Source organism: Fusarium pseudograminearum, chromosome 4, assembly GCF_000303195.2.
Source record: "Fusarium pseudograminearum CS3096 chromosome 4, whole genome shotgun sequence".
Classification (NCBI taxonomy): Eukaryota; Fungi; Ascomycota; class Sordariomycetes; order Hypocreales; family Nectriaceae; genus Fusarium; species Fusarium pseudograminearum.
The window spans coordinates 3,003,567-3,029,387 of record NC_031954.1 but is presented as its reverse complement, the minus strand read 5'-3'; the positions used below and the strand labels follow the sequence as shown (position 1 = coordinate 3,029,387).

The 25,821-nt window shown below is 48.8% G+C and overlaps 9 protein-coding genes across 9 annotated transcripts, besides 5 other annotated features; 3 read left to right on the top strand and 6 right to left on the bottom strand.

The window, feature by feature from the left end:
- Nucleotides 1-25: 25 nt before the first annotated feature.
- Nucleotides 26-50: a repeat region.
- A 414-nt stretch (nucleotides 51-464) lies between these two features.
- FPSE_00183 (uncharacterized protein) lies at nucleotides 465-2,294 on the bottom strand (the record flags this gene model as incomplete). Its single annotated transcript, XM_009253303.1, has 7 exons — nucleotides 465-709; nucleotides 765-954; nucleotides 1,002-1,639; nucleotides 1,697-1,878; nucleotides 1,936-2,000; nucleotides 2,054-2,125; nucleotides 2,208-2,294. The coding sequence occupies 7 exons, from the start codon at nucleotides 2,292-2,294 to the stop codon at nucleotides 465-467; spliced, it is 1,479 nt and encodes a 492-aa protein (XP_009251578.1).
- A 1,500-nt stretch (nucleotides 2,295-3,794) lies between these two features.
- PKAC lies at nucleotides 3,795-5,654 on the bottom strand (the record flags this gene model as incomplete). Its single annotated transcript, XM_009253304.1, has 3 exons — nucleotides 3,795-4,200; nucleotides 4,256-4,509; nucleotides 4,560-5,654. The coding sequence occupies 3 exons, from the start codon at nucleotides 5,652-5,654 to the stop codon at nucleotides 3,795-3,797; spliced, it is 1,755 nt and encodes a 584-aa protein (XP_009251579.1).
- Nucleotides 4,913-5,120: a microsatellite.
- Nucleotides 5,655-5,719: 65 nt separating the features above from the next.
- Nucleotides 5,720-5,751: a microsatellite.
- A 168-nt stretch (nucleotides 5,752-5,919) lies between these two features.
- Nucleotides 5,920-5,949: a microsatellite.
- A 2,916-nt stretch (nucleotides 5,950-8,865) lies between these two features.
- FPSE_00185 (uncharacterized protein) lies at nucleotides 8,866-10,052 on the bottom strand (the record flags this gene model as incomplete). Its single annotated transcript, XM_009253305.1, has 3 exons — nucleotides 8,866-9,652; nucleotides 9,720-9,790; nucleotides 9,957-10,052. 3 exons carry the CDS (start codon nucleotides 10,050-10,052, stop codon nucleotides 8,866-8,868), a joined length of 954 nt encoding a protein of 317 aa, XP_009251580.1.
- Nucleotides 10,053-10,484: 432 nt separating this feature from the next.
- Nucleotides 10,485-11,811, bottom strand: FPSE_00186 (uncharacterized protein; the record flags this gene model as incomplete). Its single annotated transcript, XM_009253306.1, has 6 exons — nucleotides 10,485-10,537; nucleotides 10,595-10,739; nucleotides 10,790-11,160; nucleotides 11,213-11,419; nucleotides 11,475-11,609; nucleotides 11,661-11,811. 6 exons carry the CDS (start codon nucleotides 11,809-11,811, stop codon nucleotides 10,485-10,487), a joined length of 1,062 nt encoding a protein of 353 aa, XP_009251581.1.
- Nucleotides 11,812-12,307: 496 nt separating this feature from the next.
- Nucleotides 12,308-12,620, top strand: FPSE_00187 (uncharacterized protein; the record flags this gene model as incomplete). Its single annotated transcript, XM_009253307.1, has 2 exons — nucleotides 12,308-12,391; nucleotides 12,456-12,620. 2 exons carry the CDS (start codon nucleotides 12,308-12,310, stop codon nucleotides 12,618-12,620), a joined length of 249 nt encoding a protein of 82 aa, XP_009251582.1.
- A 279-nt stretch (nucleotides 12,621-12,899) lies between these two features.
- FPSE_00188 (uncharacterized protein) lies at nucleotides 12,900-14,108 on the bottom strand (the record flags this gene model as incomplete). Its single annotated transcript, XM_009253308.1, has 1 exon — nucleotides 12,900-14,108. One exon carries the CDS (start codon nucleotides 14,106-14,108, stop codon nucleotides 12,900-12,902), a length of 1,209 nt encoding a protein of 402 aa, XP_009251583.1.
- Nucleotides 13,471-13,544: a repeat region.
- Nucleotides 14,109-14,832: 724 nt separating the features above from the next.
- Nucleotides 14,833-15,675, top strand: FPSE_00189 (uncharacterized protein; the record flags this gene model as incomplete). The annotated part of the gene is made up of 2 exons (XM_009253309.1): nucleotides 14,833-14,961; nucleotides 15,034-15,675. 2 exons carry the CDS (start codon nucleotides 14,833-14,835, stop codon nucleotides 15,673-15,675), a joined length of 771 nt encoding a protein of 256 aa, XP_009251584.1.
- Nucleotides 15,676-15,887: 212 nt separating this feature from the next.
- On the bottom strand, nucleotides 15,888-19,895 carry FPSE_00190 (uncharacterized protein; the record flags this gene model as incomplete). Its single annotated transcript, XM_009253310.1, has 4 exons — nucleotides 15,888-15,914; nucleotides 15,966-17,253; nucleotides 17,435-19,514; nucleotides 19,652-19,895. The coding sequence occupies 4 exons, from the start codon at nucleotides 19,893-19,895 to the stop codon at nucleotides 15,888-15,890; spliced, it is 3,639 nt and encodes a 1,212-aa protein (XP_009251585.1).
- Nucleotides 19,896-22,305: 2,410 nt separating this feature from the next.
- Nucleotides 22,306-25,334, top strand: FPSE_00191 (uncharacterized protein; the record flags this gene model as incomplete). The annotated part of the gene is made up of 3 exons (XM_009253311.1): nucleotides 22,306-22,822; nucleotides 22,871-23,666; nucleotides 24,908-25,334. 3 exons carry the CDS (start codon nucleotides 22,306-22,308, stop codon nucleotides 25,332-25,334), a joined length of 1,740 nt encoding a protein of 579 aa, XP_009251586.1.
- Nucleotides 25,335-25,821: the final 487 nt, after the last annotated feature.

Sequence of the window (25,821 nt, the reverse complement as noted above, 5' to 3'; positions counted from 1 at the left end):
CCTACACATGAACGGCGCAATGTCCTTTTTCTTTTTTTTTTTTTCTTTTTGGAGAAAAGCACACTTTTGTTTTGATAACGCCTCACGTTTTGCCATCGGCACTGATAGACCATGATGGAGTTTGAGGGTTTAGTTAGGATATTTTAATGCAGTTATGTCAGTATTACTTTCCATAGGGAAAGTTGACATTGGAAACCCCAATCGCAGCTGTTTAGATGACCCTTGGGCAAACATTAGATAGCAATGGGGGAAGACGTTCAGATTTCAATGTATCATATTTATACACAGTCATGCAGATATATCCATTATTCAAAAACAAGCTCTATCCATGAAATCGAGTCATATATCATAAAATATGGCATCAAATGTGTTCGTTAGTCATAATCTTGCCTTGCAGCCAAGTATCATTCCTCCATAGAAGCGTGCAAAAAGTCGTTTCATCAAGTTTCGTATCCTGGCAAATCTCATGGTTTTGGGGGTGGGCTGACCGTGTTCCAGGTATTAGCCTTGCTCATCGTTCGCTTGCGAAGAGCAAACATGATCTCCTTCTCCATCTTGTCGATATTCTTTTCAAGGTCTGCATCGTCTTTCTTGTGCTGCTCCTGGCGACGCTTGTCGATAAACATCCAGCTAAAGACGATCAGGGCAGTGACGGGGATGGTTATGGCGAAGTAGACCCAGAGTTCGGCAGAAATGACAGGGTCGGCATCTAGATGGCCATGTCAGTACAGTGACGATTTTAAAGACATAGGATTATCACAAACCAGCTCCAAAGTTGAAGAATGTCATGCTGAAGACAGAAGCGAGGTAGGTCCCTGGCAGGAACAGAGCACCCATGAGGGATAGGGTCTTCATGGCTGTGCTATCTCGCTTACTAGCATGGGCTATTCGCCTTTGCTCTCCTGCAATCTCGAGGTTCAGCCTTGCCTCACGCTGTGACATGATGTTATATAGCTATGATATATTAGCAGCGCATCTCGATGTATGAATGGAGGTCTTACCGCTTCGCGCTGAACCTTGAGCCTCTCCAGAGTGATGTGAATGTAGTTCTCCAAGCCTTTGAGTTTGACCTTGTAAAAGTCCAGTCGAGACACCATGCTTCGATGCAGCTTCTCAACCTCTTTGCGATGCTTTCGGTCAGCCTCGGATTGTTTCTCAGCGTCGGGGCATAGCGTAATCCACACGAATCGAAAGGTCTCCATGGCCTTTTCCATCTCTTTGACAAGCGCTTCATATGCCTGGGGACGTTTCCACATGACATTTCCGTGGCACTCAACAAGATCACGACTCAGTCCATCAATGTCGATGAAGCCATTTTGGAAATACTGCTCCTGCTCCTCGACTTCGTTACGCAAGCTGACGGCATTTTCAAGGCGGCGGAGCCAATGACGAGCTTTGCGCTGCTTCTCATCATTTTCAGGAGATAGGTCGTATGTAAGGATGATAAGAGGGAGAAGAATCGGGTGTCCAATTTGGTCGGTGCACGCCTTGAGGTGGTTTAAAGACTTTTCAATCTCTGAACTGGGTGTCCCTTTGATGAAGCCAGTAGTGATACCGGTCTTGAAAGAATAAGAGAGGAGCATCTCCCAACCTCTAGTTCTGCCCTTTTTAAGAACATCTGACTTTCTGTGGATGATTTCTGTGAGAGAGTGTGAGTGACTTCGAGTTCGATACACAAGGCCAGCAGCAAACTTACGCAGATGAGGGTCGTCGTCATCCTGATCATGGGCGCACCAGAAGAAAGGGCCAACAACGGAATTTGTCTCGATACCTCGATGTGGCAGTTTCATGGCACGAACCATGGTTCCATATTTCTCCGCAGGTAGCGAGATGACCTTTGTGAGAAAAGTATCGGGATGCTTGGCATTCTTTTGGACTCTTGGCAACGGTGTTAGCTGGTTCTTATACCAAAGATCCAGTGTCTTCAAGACTCACATTAATCGAACACCGCTGAGAAGCTTCGTATCAGGTCTTAGGTTCTCTGGTGGTGCAAAGGCGCCCTGTCCTTGTCAATCGAGTTCTGGACAAGACACTGGAGTAGTGGTATACTAACAGTTTGATTCACAAAGTTATGGAACTCGTCGTCTGGTAAAGGATGTTCTTCGCAGACATTGTAAAAGGGATCCTGATGAGCGCATTAGCAAATCAATTGGTATTTTTGTAGAGAGTGATTTCTTATGTAGACGCTTATGCAGATGATGACTTACCGAGTAATTGAAAATCTCGACGTAGCTTGTCTCCTCTTTAACGACGCGGCATTGATCGACGTAATGTCGAAACAGATAATCTTCCATTGCGACAGTGAGATGTAGAACAGATGCTCAACGTGCTGTGGGTGATTTTTCTGTATGTGAAGTGATTGAACGATTGAATGAAATCAATTGTAGACGCGTCCTAAAAAAAAAGCCACCTCCGGGTTCAATGCCCGTGTTGCGTCTTGCAGCTCGCTAGTCAAAGCTTGGCTATGTGAGCTTTAAGAGGAATAGATCTAGTTTGAGGTACATAGTAGCAACCGTATTCCAGCGACACGGGACAAAGAGGGAAGGGAAAGGAACAGAAGTCGGTGAGTTTGCTGACTACTACTACCTGGGTAGTAGGTAGGTACTTATGGTAGGCAGGTACGATTACATGCACCGAGGCATGGTAGGGATCATGTTCAATGGAGGCTGAATCAAATGTCAGAATGACATTTCAGAGTGACATTGAACGACTCTTGAGGCCGATGAATTCCCAATTCCCCTGCTTTGGTAGGCACATATTACCAAGGTAAGTACGGATAAATAGGTATGATTGATCAATTGAGTTCAGTGGATAATGTACTTGCTCAACAACGACAAGCATTAGATGCTCCCAACCTCGCAACCATCCATCGTTTAGTTACTATCCTCCCCCTCACCGTAGCCCCATCATTTGCCGTAACTCTATTGAACTCATTAGAAAACGGAACAGATATTACAGATACGGCCGTGACGATCATCAAAGATCTTATCCCTCATGGTGGCCTTTTATCCATGTGCAGACTCTACTATAAAGTGTAACCCCAGCCTCAATTAAGACCAGCCCAGACCGTTTCTATTTAGTCTCCGCGCGTGCCGCTAAAAGAGGAACCCGTTCACGGGTCAAGTGGGGGCAGTACTTGCTAAGATTTAACATTCAATCAGAGCAAAGGAAGATGAAGCTGTACTTGATCAAATGTCATCATCGTAAATCTTCTTGACACCAAACACCAACATTAATACAAGACACTGCAGGTAGGTTTTTCTGCTCCCCAGTGCAAACAGGCTCATAGAGGAACCGCCAATGGATGAATAAGCCCATGTCTTCAAGTTAGTACTCGTCAAGTCAAGCTCCATGAATCTCCACATATAAGCTGCGCATTTTCAATCTCAATCCTAGGTAGGTCGCAAAAAGGATGCAGTCGTACTCGATGAAGCTGTGTCTGTAACCCTACTGATACAAGGTTGTTTCTGTGATCTTACTTGTAAAAGGGAATATCCAAGCCTCCTTTCGCATGCCCACCAGCGCTCTTTCGAGCTGAGTTGTTCTCCAACAGCTCATCTTTTCCTACAACCCAACCCCACAATTGCTCGCAAAAATGAACCACTAGAACCGTCATGTCAAGAACAAAAGCATACCCATCATTTCACCATCATCGACGTTCCACCCACGGTTGTTCGCATCAAGTGAGGTTTGGCCTCATCCTAATCATACAAAAGCCTCGATCTTTCCTCCGTCATGGATGCCCTTAAAACTCTGTGAACATGTGTCCGTACCTGCATATCGGTTAGCCTAGTTCATCGCTTCTCGGTACTCATCACTTGCTCATCTGTTCCTCCAACCATTCCATATTTTTCAGGGTCCTCAGGGTAACGATCGAACTGGCTGGCGTCACCAGCACCTGCTTTGACCGGTGGCGTATACGGAGCATCTATGTCCTTCCTGGCTAGTCGGTCCCAGGTGACTTCGGCAAACCAAGGGTGGTTCTTCACATCTGCTGGGCCTCCGTACAAGTTGCCCAATCGCTTCGTCAAATCGGCCGTGATCAGACGCTCCAGGAGGTTCTGGGCGTCTGCGTTAACGTATGCGGGATATTTGACCTTGCCCTTGAGAATGTTTTCGTAGATCTTCATCGGAGATCCACTGTCCCAGAATGGCGTGTAACCGCAAAGCATTTCGTATATGAGAATACCCAACGACCACCTAATGCACCCATCCTGTCAGCGTACCCTTCTAATCGATATGTATCATGACTTACCAATCCACAGATTTGTTGTAACCCTTGTTAGAGACCACTTCGGGGGCTAAGTAATCAGGTGTACCGCACAGGGTCCAAGTCTTGTCGGGCACACGCTTCGCGAAGCCGAAATCTGTAATCTTGAGGTGGCCATGTCGATCGAGTAGCAAGTTTTCTGGCTTGAGATCACGGTAGATGATGTTCTTAGAATGGAGGTATTCCAAGGCTAGAGTGACCTCTGCCGCGTAGAATTTGGCTACAGGGTTAGGGAAGCGCTGTAACTTTTTAGTCAATTGGCCTTTGGCAGAACGGATTCGGAACTTACACCAGACTTCCTCAGAAGAGAAAACAGCTCGCCACCTTCAACAAAGTCCATCACCATGTAGAGGTTCTTTGAGTCCTGGAAGGTACCCCAAAGAGTGATAAGGAAAGGGTGCTTGACATCAGCCAGCATGCGTCGTTCGTCATTGGTATGCTCGACCTGCTTCATCTTGACCACCTGTGCCTTCTTGAGCACCTTGACAGCATAGAAACGCTGGTTGTGCTTCGATTGGACTAGATGGACACGGCCGAAGCTACCAGTTCCAAGCGTCCTCAAGATATCGAAGTCACCCAGCGAGTACTTGCCTTTCGTGACGCGCATCACGGAATTGGTATACTGGTGACCAGGCTGACGAGGCTGCTGTTGTGGCTGCTGTTGCGCCTCGTTCTGGTTCTGTTCCTGGTGTTGCTGTTGTTGAAACTGCTGCGACTGTTGTTGAGGTTGCTGTTGCTGTTGCTGGGCCTGCGGTTGCTGCTGTTGTTGGTATTGTTGCTGAGACTGCTGGTTGTCAGAAGGCTGCTGTTGCTGAGGAGGCTGTGGCATGGCCTGCTGTTGTTGCTGCTGGAGGGTTGCGGGATCAGTTCCAGGGCTGACAGTTTGTGGACGATGGTTATCTATTGTCGCAGCTAAGAACTGCGGGTTGCTCTGAGCGTTGTTATAGGAATTGCCCTGGGCATTTTGCTGCTGAGGCTGGTTGATAAGATTATTGATGCTTGGAAGGTTTTGATGATCGTGTGGGCTCATGGAATTCGTCCCGTACTCGGGCTTGTGAAGCTTGACTGTATCCATATCGTGGTCTTGCTGGCCGTCGGAGGCACCTGCCGTTTGTTGGTTTTGCGCAGGAGGCTGATTGGATTGAGGCGCGGCGCCTTCCTGATGTTGATGTTCGGGCTGTTGCTGCGATTGTTGCTGGGCGTTGGTTGGCTGGGCAGTCGGGGCTGAGGTGGAATGTCTGTTGTTTCGAGGCAGGTGAAAAGCTTTAGAGATGGACTTGGACCTGGACGTAGTAGGAGTGACTGGGCTGGTTGGACTTGAGGCCGAAGGGTCAGAGTTGCCCTCTCTGGTCCGCTTTTTCTTGAGAAACCCCAGTGAAGGCATAGGGTAGTAGTAGTGTGACGAAAGAAAGAGAGGGGGGGAAGCAATTGATTGCGAGAGAAGCGGGGAGTTTAGTGTAGTGTAGTGTAGTGTGGTGTAGGCAGGTACTGGTGCGTGCTGTTGGTGATTACGGTAGAATGGACCCGAAGATGAGGAAGCGCTTTCTGCAGATCGATCGCACGGTTTTCTAGTTAAGGCCAGGTGGAGGACGGACTGAGTTGGAAGTGGGATCTATGCGCGAAGTTTCAAGTTTCCAGATCGCTGAGATTTGTTGTCGTTGTTGTTGCTGTTGCTGTTGCTCTTCCCTGGATGGAATTGAGATCTATTCAGGACAGGATAGATCAGGATAGGCCAGAACAGATGTCAAGTTTGTTAGTTGAAAGAACTCAAGCCGTCTATGGTCTCTGGTACTAACAAGAGGTCAGTGAGCTCGCCTGGCCTGGGTGCAACCTAGCCTAGCCTAGGTAGTTATCCTAACCTTGCAACTGGATCTCTCCGTCTCTTTCAAGTCCAGGCACAACAACGTAATAGTGGGGAAGGGCTGGATTCTGACGTGCTGTCTGTCCTGTTTGAGTCTGGGCTATTCTCTTCTGTGGGGAAGCTCTCACTCTCACTCACTCTCAGCTTTTGAGCTTCAGGTGTAGCACAACAGCAACGGTGACAGAGACTTTGAGCTCAGCTAGCACGCAGTATCCAGCAAGACTGAAGAGGTCAGGCCAGGATAGAAGAGGAAATAGGGGACAGTGAACACAATGACTGTAAGTTGAGATTAAGAAGCAGGGCGTTATGTTTTTTTTTTTTTGTCGTGTTGCCGGTGTGGACAAAGGATTCGAACGCTTGGCGCATTCCACGGAGGCGGCAATTGGATAGGATAGGTCGAGCTGATGCTCTATACCTTGCTCGTGGTGGCTGGAAAGGTGGCCCGGCAACACTCAACGATACTTTCAAAAGGGTCTGCCGTTTCAGATAAATACCAATGTAAAAAGCAAAGCGAATCCGTCTTAACTTCCAGGTCTGGCGGATTAAGCTTGTCGTAATCTGAAGCGACGGTCAACCGTTGCGCAATCGCAATGCAATGCGAGGTAGTGTACGCTGAACAGTACAACGGTACAGAGTACTTCCTAAACCAAGCAAACAATACAAGGTTTACCGCGCTATGGCGATGATGTAGTGCAGCTGGAGCTTCGGCCAAAACAAAAGCTGCCCCTCTTTTATGATCAGCTCAGATCAGCGACTGCACGCTACTAAGGTAAGTTAGGTGCGAAGTGATGTCGCAGGTTTTCTCGCTTGCGGTCCTTTGTGTCCGTTCGAATTGTGATGAGACAGAGAAAGAGGCTTCGAGATGAGGCAATTGGCTGATGTACGGTCTACTGTATAAGTCCAGTACTGCAACGAGGATGAGACGGGTCGTATCGATTTAGGAGGAACGAAAGATGATGCGATACGATTCGATTCGATGATGTCGTTATTTAGGGAGGTAGATTAGCTACAAGTGGGAACACCGCGTGTCGGTAGTCAGTCGACTAAAGACAGACAGCGAGCGTACGGATGATCGGATGGATCAGTACCTAGTCGACGGGTGGCGACAGTCGAGCCCGCAAGGTAAGCAGGGTTAAGTAGGCTCGCGGTATAGTGACGACGACGATGATGGATTTCACAGACGAGATAAATAACTCTTAGTAAAGAGGTGGGAATTAAATAGTCGATGACCTTGATCAAAACAACATGATCTTGATGAATGAGGAAAAAGTAGGGAGAGATAACGAGGAAGAAAGAGGGTTGGCGCCCTGTACAACAAATATCACACTGGGTTGGAATTTGAACTGAATGGGAACAAGACACAAGCTGACATCAGGAAAGCTACATGCTTTCTTCTACAGATTTGTTGTATGTGTTCGTACCTACTGATCCGAGTATAATTGGATGTTGCGTCGGAGCAGTTGGCTTGCCTTAGCTACTTATTAGCTACAGTTCCTCTAGTCGTATATATAAGTGGGCTCCATCTCATGGCGGGGTGAAAGTCAAGAGATGACGGGAGCTTCCACTATCATTCAGATATGTGTTAGTAGGCATATAACAAACACTAAACCAATGATATACTGTGCCTGCCCTGGGCAAAAAGACACAACTGGCAGGGTTCAAAATACGAGCGGACGATCAACTAGTCCAACACCGACTCGAGAAAGCCTTCGTCAACCATCAGATACAAGTATAGCTCAATTCCTATACCGGCTCAGGGTTAGCGTGAGCGTTCGCCGGAACGTGTAATAATGAGCTGTCTCTTGTACCTGAATGCAGTGGAATGCCGTATCTACCTAGCTTTGTGTCTAGTCCAGCTTGATCACCAACAAAGGTGATCTGAGGCAGATCCATGCGACAGAAAAGTTGACCTATAAGTTCCAAGGTCTAGAAACAATAAACTGAAGAGTACCTATGGTCCAAATAACATCGACTGGCTTGCTAATTTAGTCTCTGATGCCTCGAGCCCCAACCTTTATGGCACCCTGAGGCCGGGGTCTTGCAACGATAAACCCAGCCAAGACGTATACGTTTGCCAGAAGCATATCTATTTTCACATTTTATGATCATGTAGCGGGAGTAAGCCAGAGCTATCATCACCAGTTCAGAGCTCTAGTTACATACCTCATGGTTTATCCGTTCATGCAAAATGATGTAATACCAGTTCTCTGGCAGCTGTCTTACCCTAAAGCTTGCCGTTTCCGGAGATATTCGATCGAAGACGTAACAACACAATCGCAATCAATGAAGTGTATTCACCCTATGAATTGTGAATGTAGTACTCATCCGATCTTTTCAGAGTACTCATCCTATACATTTACTTGGATAGACTGCCCCTGTAATTTATTTGAGTCGCTTGAGGAGGAAACTAAGCCTGGACCAACAACCCGTCTACACACGTAGATATGCTCTTCAAGTGCTTCCATCAGTTTAACCTGGCAGAGGTCAACCAGGACATCAACACGATACGAGTTTCATAATACAACAAAAAGATAGATATATTTTTCTTCAAAGGTATTCACAATGCTTCACCGGCCTGTGTCCTTCCCACTAGCCTCCCTCCTACATACAAAAGATCCAAGGAAACCCGGATGTTGCTCTCTGAGCAGAGACGCGTGTGTACCTCATCAACTCGGCCCATCCCTCAGTTTCTCACACCCCAGGCGCTGTTTGATACAATTCGTTTTTAATCGGCCTAAAACCTGTGCGACTTGGCCTTGGATCGGTAGGCTGTGTAACCCACGTACGCACCACCGGCAACAATGATGAACAGGATGATCTTGGTGAAGAACCATGTCCAGCTGCCGCCCTCCTTCTGGCCGCTGGTAGTCTTGCCACTGCCCTTGCGTGACTTGCCTTTGCTGCTGGAGGATTTGCTGCCAGTGTTGCTACTGGTGCCAGGTTGAGTGTACAGGTTCTTGGCAGCGACGGAGATGATATCGTGGTTGTCGCTAAGCTCACCAGTCTCGGCAGTGAAACCGACGTAGGCGATGTTGGGAACAGCCGGGGGATCCTCAAGATCAAAGCATGTCTGCCACTCATCCTCAACCTTGTACTGGAGCTCCAGCTTGAGCTGCTTGTCCTGGAAGTAGGTAAGGCGCAGCTTGGTGGGGATGCTTGCATGTCGGATACCGCGTGCAGAGCAGCCAGCGAGCTCAGTGTGCTTCCCGTCGTTGGACTTGTCGTAAGAGGTCTTGCCATCGCCATACATGGCCATAACATAGGGGAAGACGACGCCGGGGCGGTTGTTCTTGTAAGTATCGATGAAGATTCCGAGGCCCTCGAAGTTGTCGGGTCCGCCAAAGACAGTTCCCTGCTGCGCACGCTGGCGGGTAATCCACATAGCAAAACCGTCGCCGTAGAGCTGGTTCTTGCCCGAAATCTTAAACTCAACCTCAACCTGCCAGTTTGTCGCAGTGAGGGGTACTCGCGAGTACATCCATCCCGACTGCGAAGGACGATCAGAAGTAAGTCGGATGTACCTGTAACAAGTCAACCCAGTGTTCCAAGTCTTGTCATGTCGTTATCAGAGAATCGGGGGGAGCGTACGAATCGGTTCGAATAATGGTATCTCCGCCAAAGTCGTACCAGCGGCTTTGCATATCCGAGTCGAGGTAAGGCTGTTTGAGGACGAGGGTTAATCAATCTGCCGATCTTTGAATTCTATGCTCGCGTGCGTGCGGCGCAACTAACCTGGGTCAAGGAATGTGTCCTGAGCTACATGGCAAAGAAGGTTAGTTAGCAAAGAAGCTCTACATGTTGTTCGCCAGAGGATAGAGAGCATACCGAGATACTCCTGATGTTCTCGTCATCGAACTCGGAAGCGCTGGTAGTCCATGCGAACGCACCAAGGAGCGCCGCTGATAGTGAGGACAGCCGCATGATGAAGCTATATCTGGTCTCGAAAGAGGCCAATTATAAAACTGGCTGGATTGGGTGCACACTGCTTTTGACCGTGGCAGTACGATCGGGTGTTGGAATAGGTGGGAGTAGAGAAATTGACCACAGTGGTCGCTGTCGAAGTCGCCGTGACGCTGTGGGTAATGTAGGGAGTGTTCTTTCGATACCGTAGGTCGGGTCAGGAGCTAGCACAAGTGTCCTCTTCCTCTGAGCCAAACGATTTTAGGTGAGGATGCTTCCCCCACTGCAGGTACTTAACGGGGACTACCCCTGTCATTTTGTCCCTTCGATCACTTTTGGACTTCCATTTTAAAAGCCACAAATAGCAGCCACAATTCACATGCACCAATTCATCCGCTGTGGTCTTATTCTACATATTCATTCTGTTTCATCATGCAAAGCTTCAACTAGTAATCATAACTTCATCGGCAAGTGAGCCTGGACGACGCATTCTCTTCCAGGGTCAACTAGGAACTCAGTAGTTCTCTATAGTTCATACACAATCTTGAAACCAGAAATCTTACCATCCCTGTGCTCCTGGAACCCCTGCGGAATAGAATCCAGTCCACCAAGAACCTTGGGCTTGTTAGGCTTGATCTTACCCTCGTCGATCCAGCCAGGGAGCTTCTCGTTGAACTCAACACCCAGCTTGTGGTCATCTTCACTAGCCTATTATACCATCAGCACCGCTATACCAGTGCGATTTTGAGATTACTCACCGGGAACGAAGCCTTCTTATACTGGATAACCCTGTTGAATGTAGTCCAGACAAGTACAGGCGTGACTTTGGTTTGTTCGGTTACATTCTCAGTGAAGCTCTTGTCTGGTCTGACTGTGCAGAGAGTGCCGCCATTCTCGTCGATCGCCTCGGATGCCTTTGCAGACGATGTCTGTTTGCCAATCGTGTCAAAGACATATTTCAAACCAGGTGCTGCCTCCTTGATAGATTTCACCACGTTCGGGTCGTTGTAGTCGAAGACATGAGTGGCTCCAAAGGATTTAACGAGATCAAAGCTGTGAGAGCTACATGTAGTAATGGTCTTGAAACCAAGAATTGTTGCAATCTGAATCGCGTACTGGCCAACGCTCGCTTTTAGATGTCAGTCTGCTGACCCAGAAGCAAGCGGTGCCGGTATACTTACAGCTTCCGCCCCAAACTAGGACAGTCGTATCTGGCTTGTTACGATCGATGTTCAGACTGTCCTTTGAGAAAAAGGCGAGCCAAGCAGTCAAAGATGCCAGTGGGATAGTGGCAGCCTCTGTAAGTGAGATACTCTTTGGAACCTTGAAGCAAATGCCCTCGTGGGCCTTGGTGTACTCGCTGTATGCCCCCAGGCCCTTTATCTCGCCTGTGCATAGCATATAAGTAATCGCTTCGAGTTATGCTGCGTTGCTTCCACTTACCACCCCAAATAAGACCAGCGATTGTGTCGCCCTCGGCAACCTTCGTGGCATCTTTACCAAGGCGCTCAATCTTACCGGCGAAGTCACAACCAAGCACAGCGCCATTTCCAAAGAGATTGAGATCAAAAGCCGAAACTGGAAAGGGTTAGCATTGTGTAGCTGCCAGACTATGTTGAGAAAATATACCATCAGTTGGATTCTGAGCAACAGTTGCAACCTTGACCAGCACCTCATGAGGTTCCAGCATTGGCGGGGAGATATCCTTCTTGATCAACTCAGGTTTGGAACCATTCTCTGGTACCTCGGTCACCATAGCTTTCATTGTACTTAGAGTCATTTTGACGTTGCTACTATTGGCCAATTTGGATAATATTTCGAATGTGGTGAGATATAAGTCAACTTTGAATAGCCAGGTCACTTCAATCTTCCATTGATGAGATACGAAATGTATGACGGCACCCGTCCACTATTTGTAAGAATGCTCACTGCAACAGTCACATCATTGGACGTCAGCATAGACAACGTTATGCACCGACTGGATGATGAGCTAACGATGATTTTAGATATTGACCGTAGATATGGACTGAATCTGCGCTAGAGTTGATGTAATAGAGTTACTATATATCTATATAGTTGTGCAATTGACCTGACTCAGAAAAGAATCAATGTCCAAGCTGTAGGGTGTCAGTTCAATGGTGCGCTGAGTCATGTGAATACTCGGACCACGGATTTTTCCAGTACCGCCTATCTTTTTGCGATAGGCGATCAAGCTTTCTCTACGGCCCAAGCAACGTCACGACTCCAAGCCTCTCTTATACCACAAAACCACAACCATGGATTCCACACAAGTCAAGGCTGCTGTCATCAAGCAGGTCCAGCAGGAGGCCAACCTGGTCAATGCTCGCACTCTGATTGAGGTCCGTCCGCATCGCAATTGCTCTTAGACAGGCAAGGAATACTAACATTGCCTTTTCTGTATAGAAACTTCAAGAAACCTGCTTCGAGAAGTGCGTTCCCAAGCCCGGAACCTCCCTGTCGAGCGGCGAGACGACCTGCATGACCAGCTGCATGGAGAAGTACATGGCCGCCTGGAACATGGTTAACTCAGCCTACATTGCTCGACTAAGGCAGGAGTCTGGTCACTAAACAGACACCCCGCGGATTGACGATGCGCAAATCCTGAATATAAAACTTTAAACGACTTGCGACACTTTGAAAGAAAACCGCAGTACTGTATCATATTGTGTCAACACGTCTGGAATGGGCTGGATTGCTTCTCGGGAGGATATCACAATGTACGAGCAACCGAATTATGGATAGAATTGGGAAATAGACGACCTGGAACAGATATGGCGGGGATAACGTATCAAGGGCCATGCTGCGCCGTTGTATTCAAACTCTTCTCTTCTTTTAAATATTGGGTATCTAAGCTCCTCCAGCAGCCTTCTTGGCTTCCTCAGCAGCTCGTTTTCGCGCGAGGTAACGTTCTTTGGCGCTCGAAATCTCGCCCTCTGTCTTGCGACTCTTGGCCGCCCGCTCGACCTCTTCCCTTTGTGCTGCTTCTTCATCTCGTGATCGCTTCATGGATTCTTCAAGTTGCTGCTCCATCATGCGTGTTTGCCGTTCTCGCTGAGCTTGTCGTCTTCCAAACTGTGGGTTTGTGCCTTCTTTTCGTGGTAATTCCGCCTGTCGCTCGGAGTCGCGTTGGGCTGAATCCTTCTTCTTTGCGCCGACATTCAAGCCACCTCTGAGAAGCTGGCGTTTGTCAACGACCTGGCCATCTTCATTAATGGCCACTGCGGCGCCCTTCTCATTCAGCTCCTTGGCTAGATCGGCTTGTGTCTTGTCATCCTCCTTCTCGGCATCGTCACCCTCTTCTTCTTGTGCTAGAGCACCGGATGTTGTCTTTTCTTCAGCTGCCTTGACAGCATCTGAATGCCTTTGCTCATCTTTGTCCAGGAGTTTTCTGTAAAATGCAGACATGCCGCCAGTTTTGTTCTTCTTTGCCTCTTCCTCTTCCCTCTTTTTCTCCTCCTCTTCTAGTCGCTTGTTCTCCTCCTGCTGTTTCTTGTAGGCTTCTGTGACGAACTTTTCCTTGTCGGCGTACTCTTCTCCTTCGGCTTCTCGCTCTCGAGCAATCTTCTTTTCTTCTGCGATAAGCGCATCGCGCTTTCGTATATCGGCGGCTTGTAGAATGTTCTTCATATATTTGGGTCGTTTTTCTTGGTCCTCCTTTGTGGCCTGTTTCTTTGGCTTAAGGGAATCATAAACAGTATCGTACTCGTAAACGCTGGCATCGACTTCGGCGGCAGCTTCGGCGTTCTTTCGCGAGGTCAAAGAGCTGGAAAGATCGCCGAACATCATGTTTGGCTGACCTTTCGACTTGAGCTTTGGTGGTTGGGTAGGAGGGCCATTCTTCGATTTCGTCGGTTTCGAGGTGGTTGTCTTTGACTTTGGGACGCTGTCGAAATCATCAAACTCCCCGATCTCCTCTGCCTTCCCCTGCCCACTGGCGCCATCGTTATCCGAGTCATCGTCGTCGCCGAACAGCGGCTTTCTTTTTGGCGGCGCAGGCTTTGACGCGCCTGGCTTTTTGGTAAGGTTAAGGCCAAAGGACAAGCCTGGCTTGCTCATGATTTTTGTATATTTCGGACGGCGCGGTATTCCTTGGGGGTGTTCTAGTGCGATTGGTATGGCTGGGCGTTGTGCGACGTCGAGGTGGTGGGTTAGGTAAGTTTGTCGGAAGGTTGAAGTTGAAGGAAGAGTCAAGATCAAGGGTCGCGATATGCGCTTACGAAAAACAATGTAGTTCACACTACCTATCCACCAGCCTCGGTACGATTCGCTGGTACGGCAAATTCAAGGACCGCCATTACTCTATTTGATAAAGGATATGATAAGAAATATCATGTTCTCTCTTAGGTCCTATTTTGTCCCCTTTTCATCATGACTTATTACGTAGTCAAACATCCGTTTTGTATATTGTGTTTTCTAGACTTCGGAGCGTTGATAGATCCAACAACACAGTATTGCCCATTTGTGACTTTGTTTGACTTTTTAACCATGCAGACCAACCTGTAACTTGTACTTCGAGTCATAAACAAATTAAAGAATCGAGTTTCGTTCAGTCTCACTTTGGAAAGATGCGTGCTATCAGGCTGCTGATACAACATCCTCGAAGTGGCGTCTTGTGCTCCCACCCATGCCACTAACACTTTACCCATGACGTGATTGGATACTTGTCTACAGATAGCCCGAATGGGTGTGCATCCTTTAGATCATCCTATCGAACATTTGCCTGCAAAGATATCTCTCGAACCTTTCTAATACAGTTTACTCTTCAAATCGCAAAGAAACTATGGAGTCCTGTTCTACCTGTGCAACTATCCTCTCGTCAACGCCGGCTTACACAAAGGAGGAACTATCTCTACCGCAAGATCGCCGAGTCGCATGTTGCTCGAGAATCATCTGTGGCAAATGCATTCATGTTCGTCATCTTTCTCTACCTCTTTCTCGCATGACCGCAGCGTGAGTTGAAGCTGATACTCTTCTGTGGTAGAAAAACGAGCGGTTTGCAGACTATTGTCCTTACTGTCAGGTTTCAACAGTGCCTACTTCACTGCCGCAGGGTCTGAAAGACCCCCCGGCTTATTCGTCATCTAGCTCGACTGCACATATACCAGGAGCGCCACCACCATATTCAGCAGCTTCAACGACGCATCATGTCGATGCCGAGAAGGCAGCATTAGCACAAGATGATTTAAAGGAGGACGCTCCAGATATTCTGCATTTTCTCGATCATCAACATGATAGCGTCAGCTCTTTGTCTCTCCGATACGGCGTGCCGGCTTCTGCTCTCCGACGAAGCAACAATATCACAAGCGACCACTTGCTTCTTGGCAGACGAACAATCTTGATCCCTGGCGAGTATTACAAGGGTGGTGTGAGCCTTTCTCCACGACCTATCGAAGGCGAAGACGAAGAGATGAGAAAGGGCAAGATTCGTCGCTTTATGACATCCTGCAAGGTCTCGGATTATGACATTGCCGTGCTATACTTGGAGCAGTCAAACTACGATATTGCAAATGCCGTTACAGCATACTTGGACGACGAAAAATGGGAACAGGAACATTCAGTCCCTGGCAAAGGCAAGAAGGCCGACAAGTACAAGAACCGTGGGCCTTTTTGGAGAGGACTCTGATTAAGCTTTGAATTGGATATTTATTATATTCATATTTCATACCGCCTCGCGGTTTCAACACATCTTAAGTTCGCTGGCAACCCATCTACTACCAAGCCAGGGACTTTGCTTTTGACCCTGTACGTTAACGCCGCTAGCTTCCCAAATACTTCAAGTTTTGCAAGAGTTGTACAATAGCCGTCATGATACAATAAAGATACCATGCTCTCTCATTAAAATGCAGATCGTGTACGGATGTCCTGGAAAATGGTTAGCGCGCTGTTCAAATAGTGGCTCAAGAGGTAACTTACAGAAATCTTCCTCTCAATCTCCCGGACTGAGCGGTCCAACTCGCCTGCGATCATCTGCTTCTTGTCGTTTGGCAGAAGGTTGTATCGTTCGCACAAGTCACCATCGATGACTCCCTTGACAGGGGCATAGTAGCCACGATACATAAGATGATCTCGTCCGGCGAGTGGGGGGTCCTCTGTCCTTAGATGTTGCTCAAGGTTCTGGAAAAAGTCCGCATCCTCACGACTGACGAATGGAATAAAAACTCCGATTGTGCCCATAATACCACTCCATAGCAAAACTTCCTGCCCACCAACCACAAGACTCGCCTTAGTGATACTGGTCGGGATGTCCTGTGTATAGAAATGACACATCAAGCTCACTCTGTGTGGTGTGCCATGGAGATAGTCTCGGGCATTGATCAAATGCAAGCCGGATTGCTCCTCATCCGCCTCTTCACTGGCCTTCTCGGGACAACGCACGATAAACATATTACCGAACTTGTCGCCGCCAGCGACTGACTCATAATCCACCATGGTTGTACATGTGGTCCACCTTGCGATTGTGTCATCGACAAAGGGAATGAGCTTGTTGGAAGCAGGCTTATAAACAACATAAGTGACACCCTGTTGAACATCGCCTACAATGATTCGACTGCCTTGTGTGTTTAAAGACACAATCTGTTGTGTTGCAACCTCGGCCTGAGACTTGCGGAGCATTTGTCTCATACCCAAATCATATATGCGAAGCGATGTGCCAACAGCTACAAGGACTCTGCCCTGGAAAGCCAGCAAAGCCAGTGGTGGTTCCTCGACCTTGGTCTTGTGGATAAACTCAAGCTCCCGACCCCCTTCCAAGAATCGGTAGATATGGAGGTATCCTTCTGAAAAGCTTCGAGGGTTGACAACCATGTCTTTGCCGGTACCAATGACGAGGAAGCTCTCGTTATCCTGGCTGGAGAATGACACAATAGCTGCGCTGACGGCTGCCTCGTTGTTCTCCAAATCTATTGTCTGCAAGACTTGGCCTTCCTCAGACAGAGGATCAATTACGTTGATGCAAGATGCCCATCTCCGAGTACCTTTGGGGTAGCCAAAGTCCTCAGGTGGGAGCACCTTGGAGTCGCCATTTACGACTCCAGGGTCGGCGAGGAGTTGTGCTCTCAACTCAGGTGGCAACGTGTTGTTGTCTGCTTCGATAGTGTAGAAAAGAGGCTGATCGGGGTGCTTGACGAGCTTCTTGGGGGTATAAGTTAAAGGAATAGACTTTTGGATCAATGTCTCGCCAAGTCGATCAATGTTAAAGATCCTGCGAGTGTTAGCTTGTGTCTCGATGGAGAATGCTACAAGAATATTGCAGAAAATTTTGTTGCTTCAGTAGGAACAATTGGAAAAAATGCGTAATAAGACCTCATCGCCCATGGCATAGGATCCTTTTTCTCATCATGTACAACTTAAAACGGCAAAGAAAGAAAATAGAATAGACATACCGTAGTGACTGGCCTTGGATGCCAACAATGCCTTCTTCGCATTGCTCACTGCTGAAGTTCCAGCCCCATTCTAGATCAACGTAGTTGAGGGGCGTCACAACAAATCCCTTCGTGATGGGATCTGCATAGCCAAGCCAAGGTCTAGAGCTAAGTCCAAGTACACAAGTCTTACCCTGGACAGTAACTTGGAATAGCCTGACTTCCTTGGGCCCAAGGAACTTTTGGCGGGTGTCGGTTAATTCACCGGTGATCTCGTCGAGGACTGTTCTAAGATACACACCGGAGTGAAGTCCGATGTGGAGATAAAGTGTAGAGCCACCCGATGAGGAGTCTTCCATAGCGATGATAGCCAGCGACGTAGGGGCCGCTGTCAGAGCCTGCACCGACTTATTTTCCAAAGTCGATTCGGGATCAAGGCTGAGAATGCGGACAGTGCAATCGTCACAGCCGACTGCGAGGAATGAGCTTCTCAGGCGCCCTTCAGGGACATCTCCCAAGCTCAGGCATGTGACTGTTCCGAACATTTCCTTCTTCTCATCGTACTCGGCTAATGAGCCGTCGGCGTCCATTTCAAAGTAAACAATCTCACCAGAACTGAGGGCGACGGCAACTTGATGAGCATTGGCAGTCGCGGCAACAATGGATCGATGCTGTGGAGCTGCCCATTCATTGACGTTTCCATTACGGATATGTCGAATGCCTTTAGGATGAACTTGGATCAGGCCATCGTCACCGAGCAGCTGAGCTGCCAATGTAGGAACGCTTGTGAGGAAGCCCGAGTCGCTGACTTCCTCAACCGTTTCTCCAATACTGAGTACCAGCGTACCATTGGTAAACGATAACACAATGTAGGCATCGTATTGTTCCGAGCGGTTGAGCTTCAGTGTCCATACTGCGGAAGGTATTCCAGGAAGTTCAGAAGCAACTATCTCGTTAACTTCTAAACCATGTTTGAGCATTCTGAAGCTGCTTCGGGGGCCATTGCCACAGATGGTATATATTTGAGGTGCGTCTTCACCAGTGAGGTTTGCGACCTTGCAGTCTAATAGCGGGTTCATGGCAGGAATGCTCTCAACCAAAGCCAAGTTTTCGGTTGGCCGGGGGTGGAAGTAGACAGGTTCGTAGGAGGCTTTAGGGTCTGCGGGGAAATCATCGCTGTAGAATTCCAGTTCCTCATCATCGTCACCAAGTTTTTCAAATTGGTAGAATGAGTAGTTGCCAAACTGCGTGGCAACATAGAGAAATCCACTCTTGAGGATGCAAAGACTAGACGCCACCGGAACGGTGTCGAAGTATTTGACCTTGAGCCTCTTGACTTCTCCTGTCGGATTGCCTTCTTCATCTTCAATCATGTCGATAGAAAGCTTGAAGAGATCACCATCATCTGTTTGTAACAAGAAGAAGAAAGCACCCGTATTGCCCTTCAGCTTGTGCATAATGCCAGAGACAATAGTGCGTTTGCGGTTGGGATCTTCTGTAGCACCGCGACGACGAGGGATGGCAACGCGGAAAGTCTCTTGATTTGAGTGTCGATATGTGATGTTTTCCTCACCGCATACCAACACACCGCTTGGGCCGTCATTACCACCCGGAACTTGAAACAGTATTGAGGCTGTAGGGTCGACGGGATCTGACCACTTTCGGACTACGTGGTTAAGTCCTAGATCAAGCTCGTAATAAACAAGTTGAGTATCTAGCTCTTCCATTGCTTGGCCTGTTGAATCTTGATCAACCTCTGAGTAGTCAATCTCGAGCGCAGCGAAAACAGGATTCGAGTAGCCAACGTCAAGTGCAACCATGGAGATGACTAGAACACCAGGCTTGTGAGCCTCGAGAGGCGACGAGATCGTAAGCTCAGCTTGTGAATTTCGGTTCAGAACATACACGAGCTTGTTCTTCTCAGTTGAGGCAATTAAACAAGCTCTGCCCTTTGGGTCGCAAGCAAGATACTCGCCAGGAATAACTCTTCTTACGCCAGACTTTCCAAATGTTTCAAGATGCAGTCGCTGGAAGCGGTTCTGGGCTGGGAGATACTCGATAATTGTGATCCGACCAGAGTCAGAAGCAATGATCAAGTAATCTGTGAACGTTCTGTTAGCCTTGGGTTTCTGGTGACAGGGCTTCGAGTTCTGGCGGCACTGCGGTCGACGCGTCTATAGCATCGCTTTCGAACATCACTAAGTGATTTTCCTGAGGGGGGGTTCTGGATTGACTTACCCTTATTGCTGCCAGCTAACCGGAAGGCGGCAAGGGAACGAATGATGCCAAAGACATCATGAGAGAGGAGGGTAATCACCTTTCCCTGGGAGGGATCAGGCCGTAGCAGTGAGAGTTGCGAGCCAGCACCAGTGATGATGAGCTGTTCCCTAGTGCCTGCGAACTGACCCAGGACCGCCTGTGTGACATTTGTTGGAGGCTGGACCGTAAGCGAGTATAAAAACATGTTCGAAGTGGTCGCCATGTTTGCGGCTAGGCGCAGATAAGCCTGCGCGGCTTCAAGAATAGGTGCAGGTCAGATTGTGTCGCGTCGAAGCTGATGGTTGGAGCTTTTGAAACTCGAGCGAGCTTTGATGTCAAAACTTTGGCTCGCATCGGAGGAATTATTTTGCGGCGCAGCCGATGGTGGCCCGAGCTCCATCGAATTATCCCACTTCCTTCGATAATCAGACATACAGAAGACGTCAGTAAAATAATTGGCGTCCGGATATCGGTCGTATTTATTAAAGAAATGGAGCCGACTCTGAGAAGAGCGGCCTCGGGCCTATGCGGACAGTGTTCTGCAACTATGCGGAGGCAATTGACCTTGGGAGTGACAGCCAAGCCATGGATGAGGATATCACCCCATCATGTCCGAAGTGTTCACTCTACAGTCAAAGACCAGAAACGAAAAGCACCCGCGCCTGCTAACCGAGACTTTTCGACCAATGCAAAGAAGCAGTCTGAGGCAGCTGCTTCTGCAACTACCAAGTCTTCCTCGCCATCATCGCTGCGCCTCAGTCAAGACGACCTCTTCCATCATTTTTCGAAATCACCTGTTCCCGAGTTTCGACAACGAGCTGCTTTTATGCGACAGCACGCCTACTGCCCCCACCCTGACCACCAGCAAACGAAGCTCCCGACAATTGCCCCGAAACCTGAGGATGCAGAAGCTGCAAGCGGCACTCAACCGCCAGAGCATGTGAACTTTGAGTGCCCGGACTGCGGTTTGCCGGTCTATTGCTGCGAGGAACATTGGATGGATGATTATGAGAAGCACCTAGAAGTCTGCGATACCCTGCGACAAATCAACGAAGATGACCACGATTTGCGATCCGGCCGGGTGTTTGAGGAAGGCAATCTCCCTGATCTTCAAATGGAGCATGCAGCTATCAACATGACAAACTGGGATACCTTCATGTACACCAGAGAGTTTGACGCCGTCAACTCTGACCGTCAAATGAGACAGATCACCCGTCTCCTGACATACCCGGTTACCATTGGCAGTGTTCTCCATGAACTCAGCCCGTACAGTATTAAGGCTGGGGAGCGAGTGACTACGGAAGGCTTGAAGAGCTTTAGCGGTTAGTACTAATGACCGACCAGAAGGGAGGTTCCACGACTGATTTATGAGAACAGCATTGAGATACAACCTCCACCCTCCCAAGTCCGGCCGAGGAATCGGCGTTGGCGAGCTGAAGCCAGAGGCCCCTGCTGTGAGAGTATTTATCCTGGGAGCTCGTGCTGAGTCTTCTCTCCCACGACCTGCCTGGGTTCAGTTGGCTCACATGTTCCCTGACGCCCGGCTTCATCTTATCTTTGTGGGACCTGAAAGTATGGCTAACCGGGATGATGAGTTCCCATTGCCAGAGCGCACCCCTTCAAATCCTTTCGGGGCCGTGGTTGAGGATCGTGTCTGGTACAAGATGAAGATCAGCACAATCGTGGATTATTATCACACAATTCACCAGACACAGCACTTTGCGCCATATGATCCCTATTTCGACTGCTTTGTGCTGTTCCACCCTGGCCTGGGTCATCCTGCCAGCAGTCACGAGTGGGAAGAGACTCTCCCTCTTCTGCTGGAGACCAAGGTTCCCATTATCAGCACAGGATACACTCAATTTGATATGGAGCGTGATGTCGAATGGGTGAACAAGAAGTCAAAGGGGGAGTTTGACATTCTGTTGCAGCCTGGCGAGAACACTTTCAGGAGTCTCAGATGGGATTTGAACGACATGGACCCTCAGGATGTCAGTTGTGGCAACTGGGGCGTGTGGGCGTTCCGTGGAAAGAGGTACGAGACAGCCACCAGGGAGGCTTAAAAAATGTAGGACGAACAAGTACAAACGAATTCTCTTGTACCATATTGTACAGATTCTGTATCATAGCTGTGTATATGGATAGATCATCACTGAAAGCATCATGCCATTCTATAAACTTTACGGGGAGGCATGGTAGCGGAAAAAGAACATCTCCCCAACCAGCCATTGAACGTTTCCGTAATCGAATCTAAGTTGGAGCTTGGATGCCATGTAGCAACGCAGGGCGCGCTATGTGCCTGTCTGAGATGCACAATAGCATTGTGGCTTGAACTGTAGATACACCTGGAATGCTTCTTTGTTTTTAGTGCTCAACTGTACTCGGAAGGTGCAGGGCATGGCATTTCATGCATGCGGCTCCCCCGCGCCTGCAGCGCACGGTTCAGGCGGCGGGCCAACCCGTACCATGCAGGAAGGAGCTTAACATGCGGCCTCCCCTGCGACCTGTTGTTAACTTGACTTCATTCTCAAACACATAACTGAACTACGCGCAGACTCATCGCAATATCCTTTCAACTCGCCTCGCCTCCGCGACCGGGTCATGATAGTGGGAACTCGCCGATCACTCTGGCCATGACAGCCACTTCTTCTGTGGCCCCGGCCGTCTCTCCTGCCCGACCACCGGCCCCACGGCCTAAGTCGGTGACCTTTGACACCGAACCGCCGCCTTCTACCACCGCCTCTTCTACTGCTACGACTACTACTGGGGCCTATTCACGTCGCTCGACGCGCCCTAACACGACCGACCCCTTGTCTGACCGAGCGACTTCACTTTTAATACGCAGGACGTTATGCTCTCCTCAGCTTGGCGACAAGGGCCGCGATGCGCAAGTGCCCATTGACGAGCTGCTTCCTCCTTTAACTAGTCGCAACGATGTCGACCTCCAGCTATACGCAATTCTCGCTATCGTACTAAGAGAATTTGTTCAAAGCTGGTATAATAAAATCACGACAGATGAGAACTTTGTCGCAGAAGTCCTACACATCATCGCTCACTGTTCGCGAGCACTGGAGCAGCGCTTCCGCAAGGTTGATATAGAAACTTTGGTCTTGGACGAGATACCCGACTTGCTGGACAAGCATATCACTTGTAATGATACCCTGTATTTGCGAGCCGCTCCTTTCTAACGACGATCAGCATACCGAATCTCACACAGTACTATCGCGAGGGCCCCCGTGGAGGTAGATCCCCGAGAAGCATACCACGCCTTGTGCCCTCTTCCGCACCTAGCGCCAGTACCTCACCCAGACAAACCAGACACAATATCTGACCAAGCTGGAAATGAAGCACTTTACCGCCAACTGCTAGTCCAAGGCATCCTTGCCATCCTCTTACCCACGGAAGACCTCGAGAACCCATGCCTCACAAGCCTCGTTGAACAAATCTTCTCCGAGCTTATAATTGGCAATATCATAGCCAATAAAGCCTCACAGCCGTGGATGCTATACGAGGGCATCTGCATCACAGCCAGGGTCTTGCGACAGAAGAAGGATGAAGGGCCGTCGCCTGTAGGAACCCAAAAGGAAACCTCTGAGTCAAAGCTTGAAGTAAAGGGTCGCCGCGCTTGGTCTGTGAGATCTTCTGTAAGATCCATATTTCTCGGCGTTATCCAACTTGGAATGGTAGTAGTTGCTTCACTCCGATTTATCAGTACTGCTCTGGTGATGGCTTCATCCCTTCCTGCTAGAACGACACCCATAGACGAAAAGGAAGTATTGCTGGGTCAGGATAAACACTCCAGCGTTTCATCGATCCATGAGTCATCCGACTACATCAAGGCGCCTATCCTATCATGCCGGGTATGGACATGCCTTGGAAATTTGCTTGAGCTGAGCCTGCGCATGCCTTGGCTTGATGGATTTCTGTCACTTTTACAATACGGCGCGGTCAACGGACCTGGACGAATCGCTGGCCACGATGGCCCTGTTGACAGGTAAGATATGAGCATTTCTTTTATTTCTTCACACCTACATCGTCACCAGACATTTTCACCTCGCATGAGTCCAGAGTCACTGGACCTCCTGATCCTCCAGTGAGCTTTCAGAAACAAATTTCTTCAACGGCACGGTATGATAAGTCGGCCCGCCTGGTCTTAGAAGCGGGTCATACCGTTTCTGCCCTTTGTTGGCTGTTGGACGAGAAGCCGTTGTCGATGCACACCCTTGCAGCACACACTTAGTTGTACCACGAGGCGAGATGAGGGCAATTGTGACAAGGCAATAGCATTTCCTTGTTGAGTTTCCCGTCCTTCAATCATGATTGATATGGGTCCTGGGAGCTGAGGCTCAGCCAATCGAAAAGCATGATGCTGCTTTTCACATCCGATTGCTCGACATGGCCCCGAGCTAGGCATTTCTGTCCAGCAGGATGTCAAGATTACGCGCCCAGCCCATGTCAGCTTCTCCAAAGGGACCACCCGCTTCAAGATGCATCAATGAGCTTGAATTGACTCTCGCCCCGTGCCGCGCCACCCGTCTGAGACAATCATCGTTCAAGACGTTGGTTGTACTGGTATATTGAAGCGGGCAGATGTCACAGTCTTGATTTCCACCACCCAGTCAAGCCCGTTGGATTCCTAAATCGCGGCTTGGTCTGACTAGTCGCCTTCAACTCTTCCTAAAACTCAACACATGCTGGAAACCACTGCGCTTTTTGCAACCCCCATGCAGGACTGTTACACGATCCTGGACTCGACTTTGAGGGGTGAAAGCAAGACAATCAGACGACACGCTACTCACACGCAGACTGGGTCTTATTGCCTGGGTGCCTGTTGTGTAATCTCACATCTTTCCCTTTACCTGCATGGGATACAGACGAAGACTGTGCTTTTTTTGATGCATTTCCCCGCACCTTGCAAGCCTTGTCTTGTCTGCTGCTCCCTTGGCTCTCGTTCGATCTGTTTCGTTCATACATGGGCAGATCAGCATAGAAGCAACCTTATGAGCCAGTCCAGAGGCGCTGCCACCCAATAAGCCATTGACAGCCTCGTCTCACTTTGTACTCTGCTTCTCAACCTTACTGCACTGCATTACATCGCATCACATCGGCTAGACCGACAATGAACGCGCCCCTTGCTGCACATTATGTTTCCGATCATTCAACCCCACGCGCTGCACAAGCTTAGAACGCAAAGTGAAATTAATGTGTGCTAATTTACATACGTCTTTCGCACAGGCTCCTCTCTCATCATATCAATTCTCTCTTCTCTCCGTCGAACCTGCCCCCTCTTCTGCGCACACTTCGCGGCGTTCTCTTCCCCAATAATGCCCCCGGTAAGGCGTCTCTTTTCCCACCATCTTCCGAAGCCGAGTTACACGCCCTTCGTCGAAGAGCCGCTAAATCGCTTTGGGAGTTGCTACCGAAGGGTGTGGGAAGACTTTATTTCGGCGGTCGCTTATGGCGGCGAGGCACAAAGGCCGAGGGCGATCCATCGGATGATGAAGATCTTGTGGATGAGATGGAGCGGCTTCTGCTTGTACTGGATGACGAGTACTGCAACAAGCATCTAATGTACAGCATTCTCGAATTGGTACTTGCTAGGTTGATGCCTGAACTTACCGAGAAAGGCGTGACGGAACTGTGGGAAGAAAGACTCGGCTGAGTAGATAATTACAGTAGATCTGTAGACGCTCTTTTAGATTGATGATACCCCTTTGTTAATATATAAATTAATATACACAAGTAATAATCACAAACATCACGTCAGAATGAGACAGGGATGGAGTATTCAAGAGCAAGGACATTACTAAATGCACAAATGCCGCCCGTTCAACTAACGAAGGGATGTCCTTGTCTGCCAGACATTTGACGATCTCAGTGACCCCCGAGCAAGCTCTTAGCCTGGTCCAGCTATCTTGATACAACAAGCCAGAACTACCTTTTCCTTCTCTCCCTCTGAAAAACATCGACATCGACGATGTGCTTCATATGGAAGTTATGCACCACTTCGTTTCTTGTACCGTATCTTGCCATGCCATGCCGTGCCTCGCAGCAGATGCCCTCTCGTCTTTGAATAAAAAAGCAAACGAAATGATGGGAATATAAAATAAAACAGCGTGTGCGCAGATGATTATTCCCTCCGCGTCGAT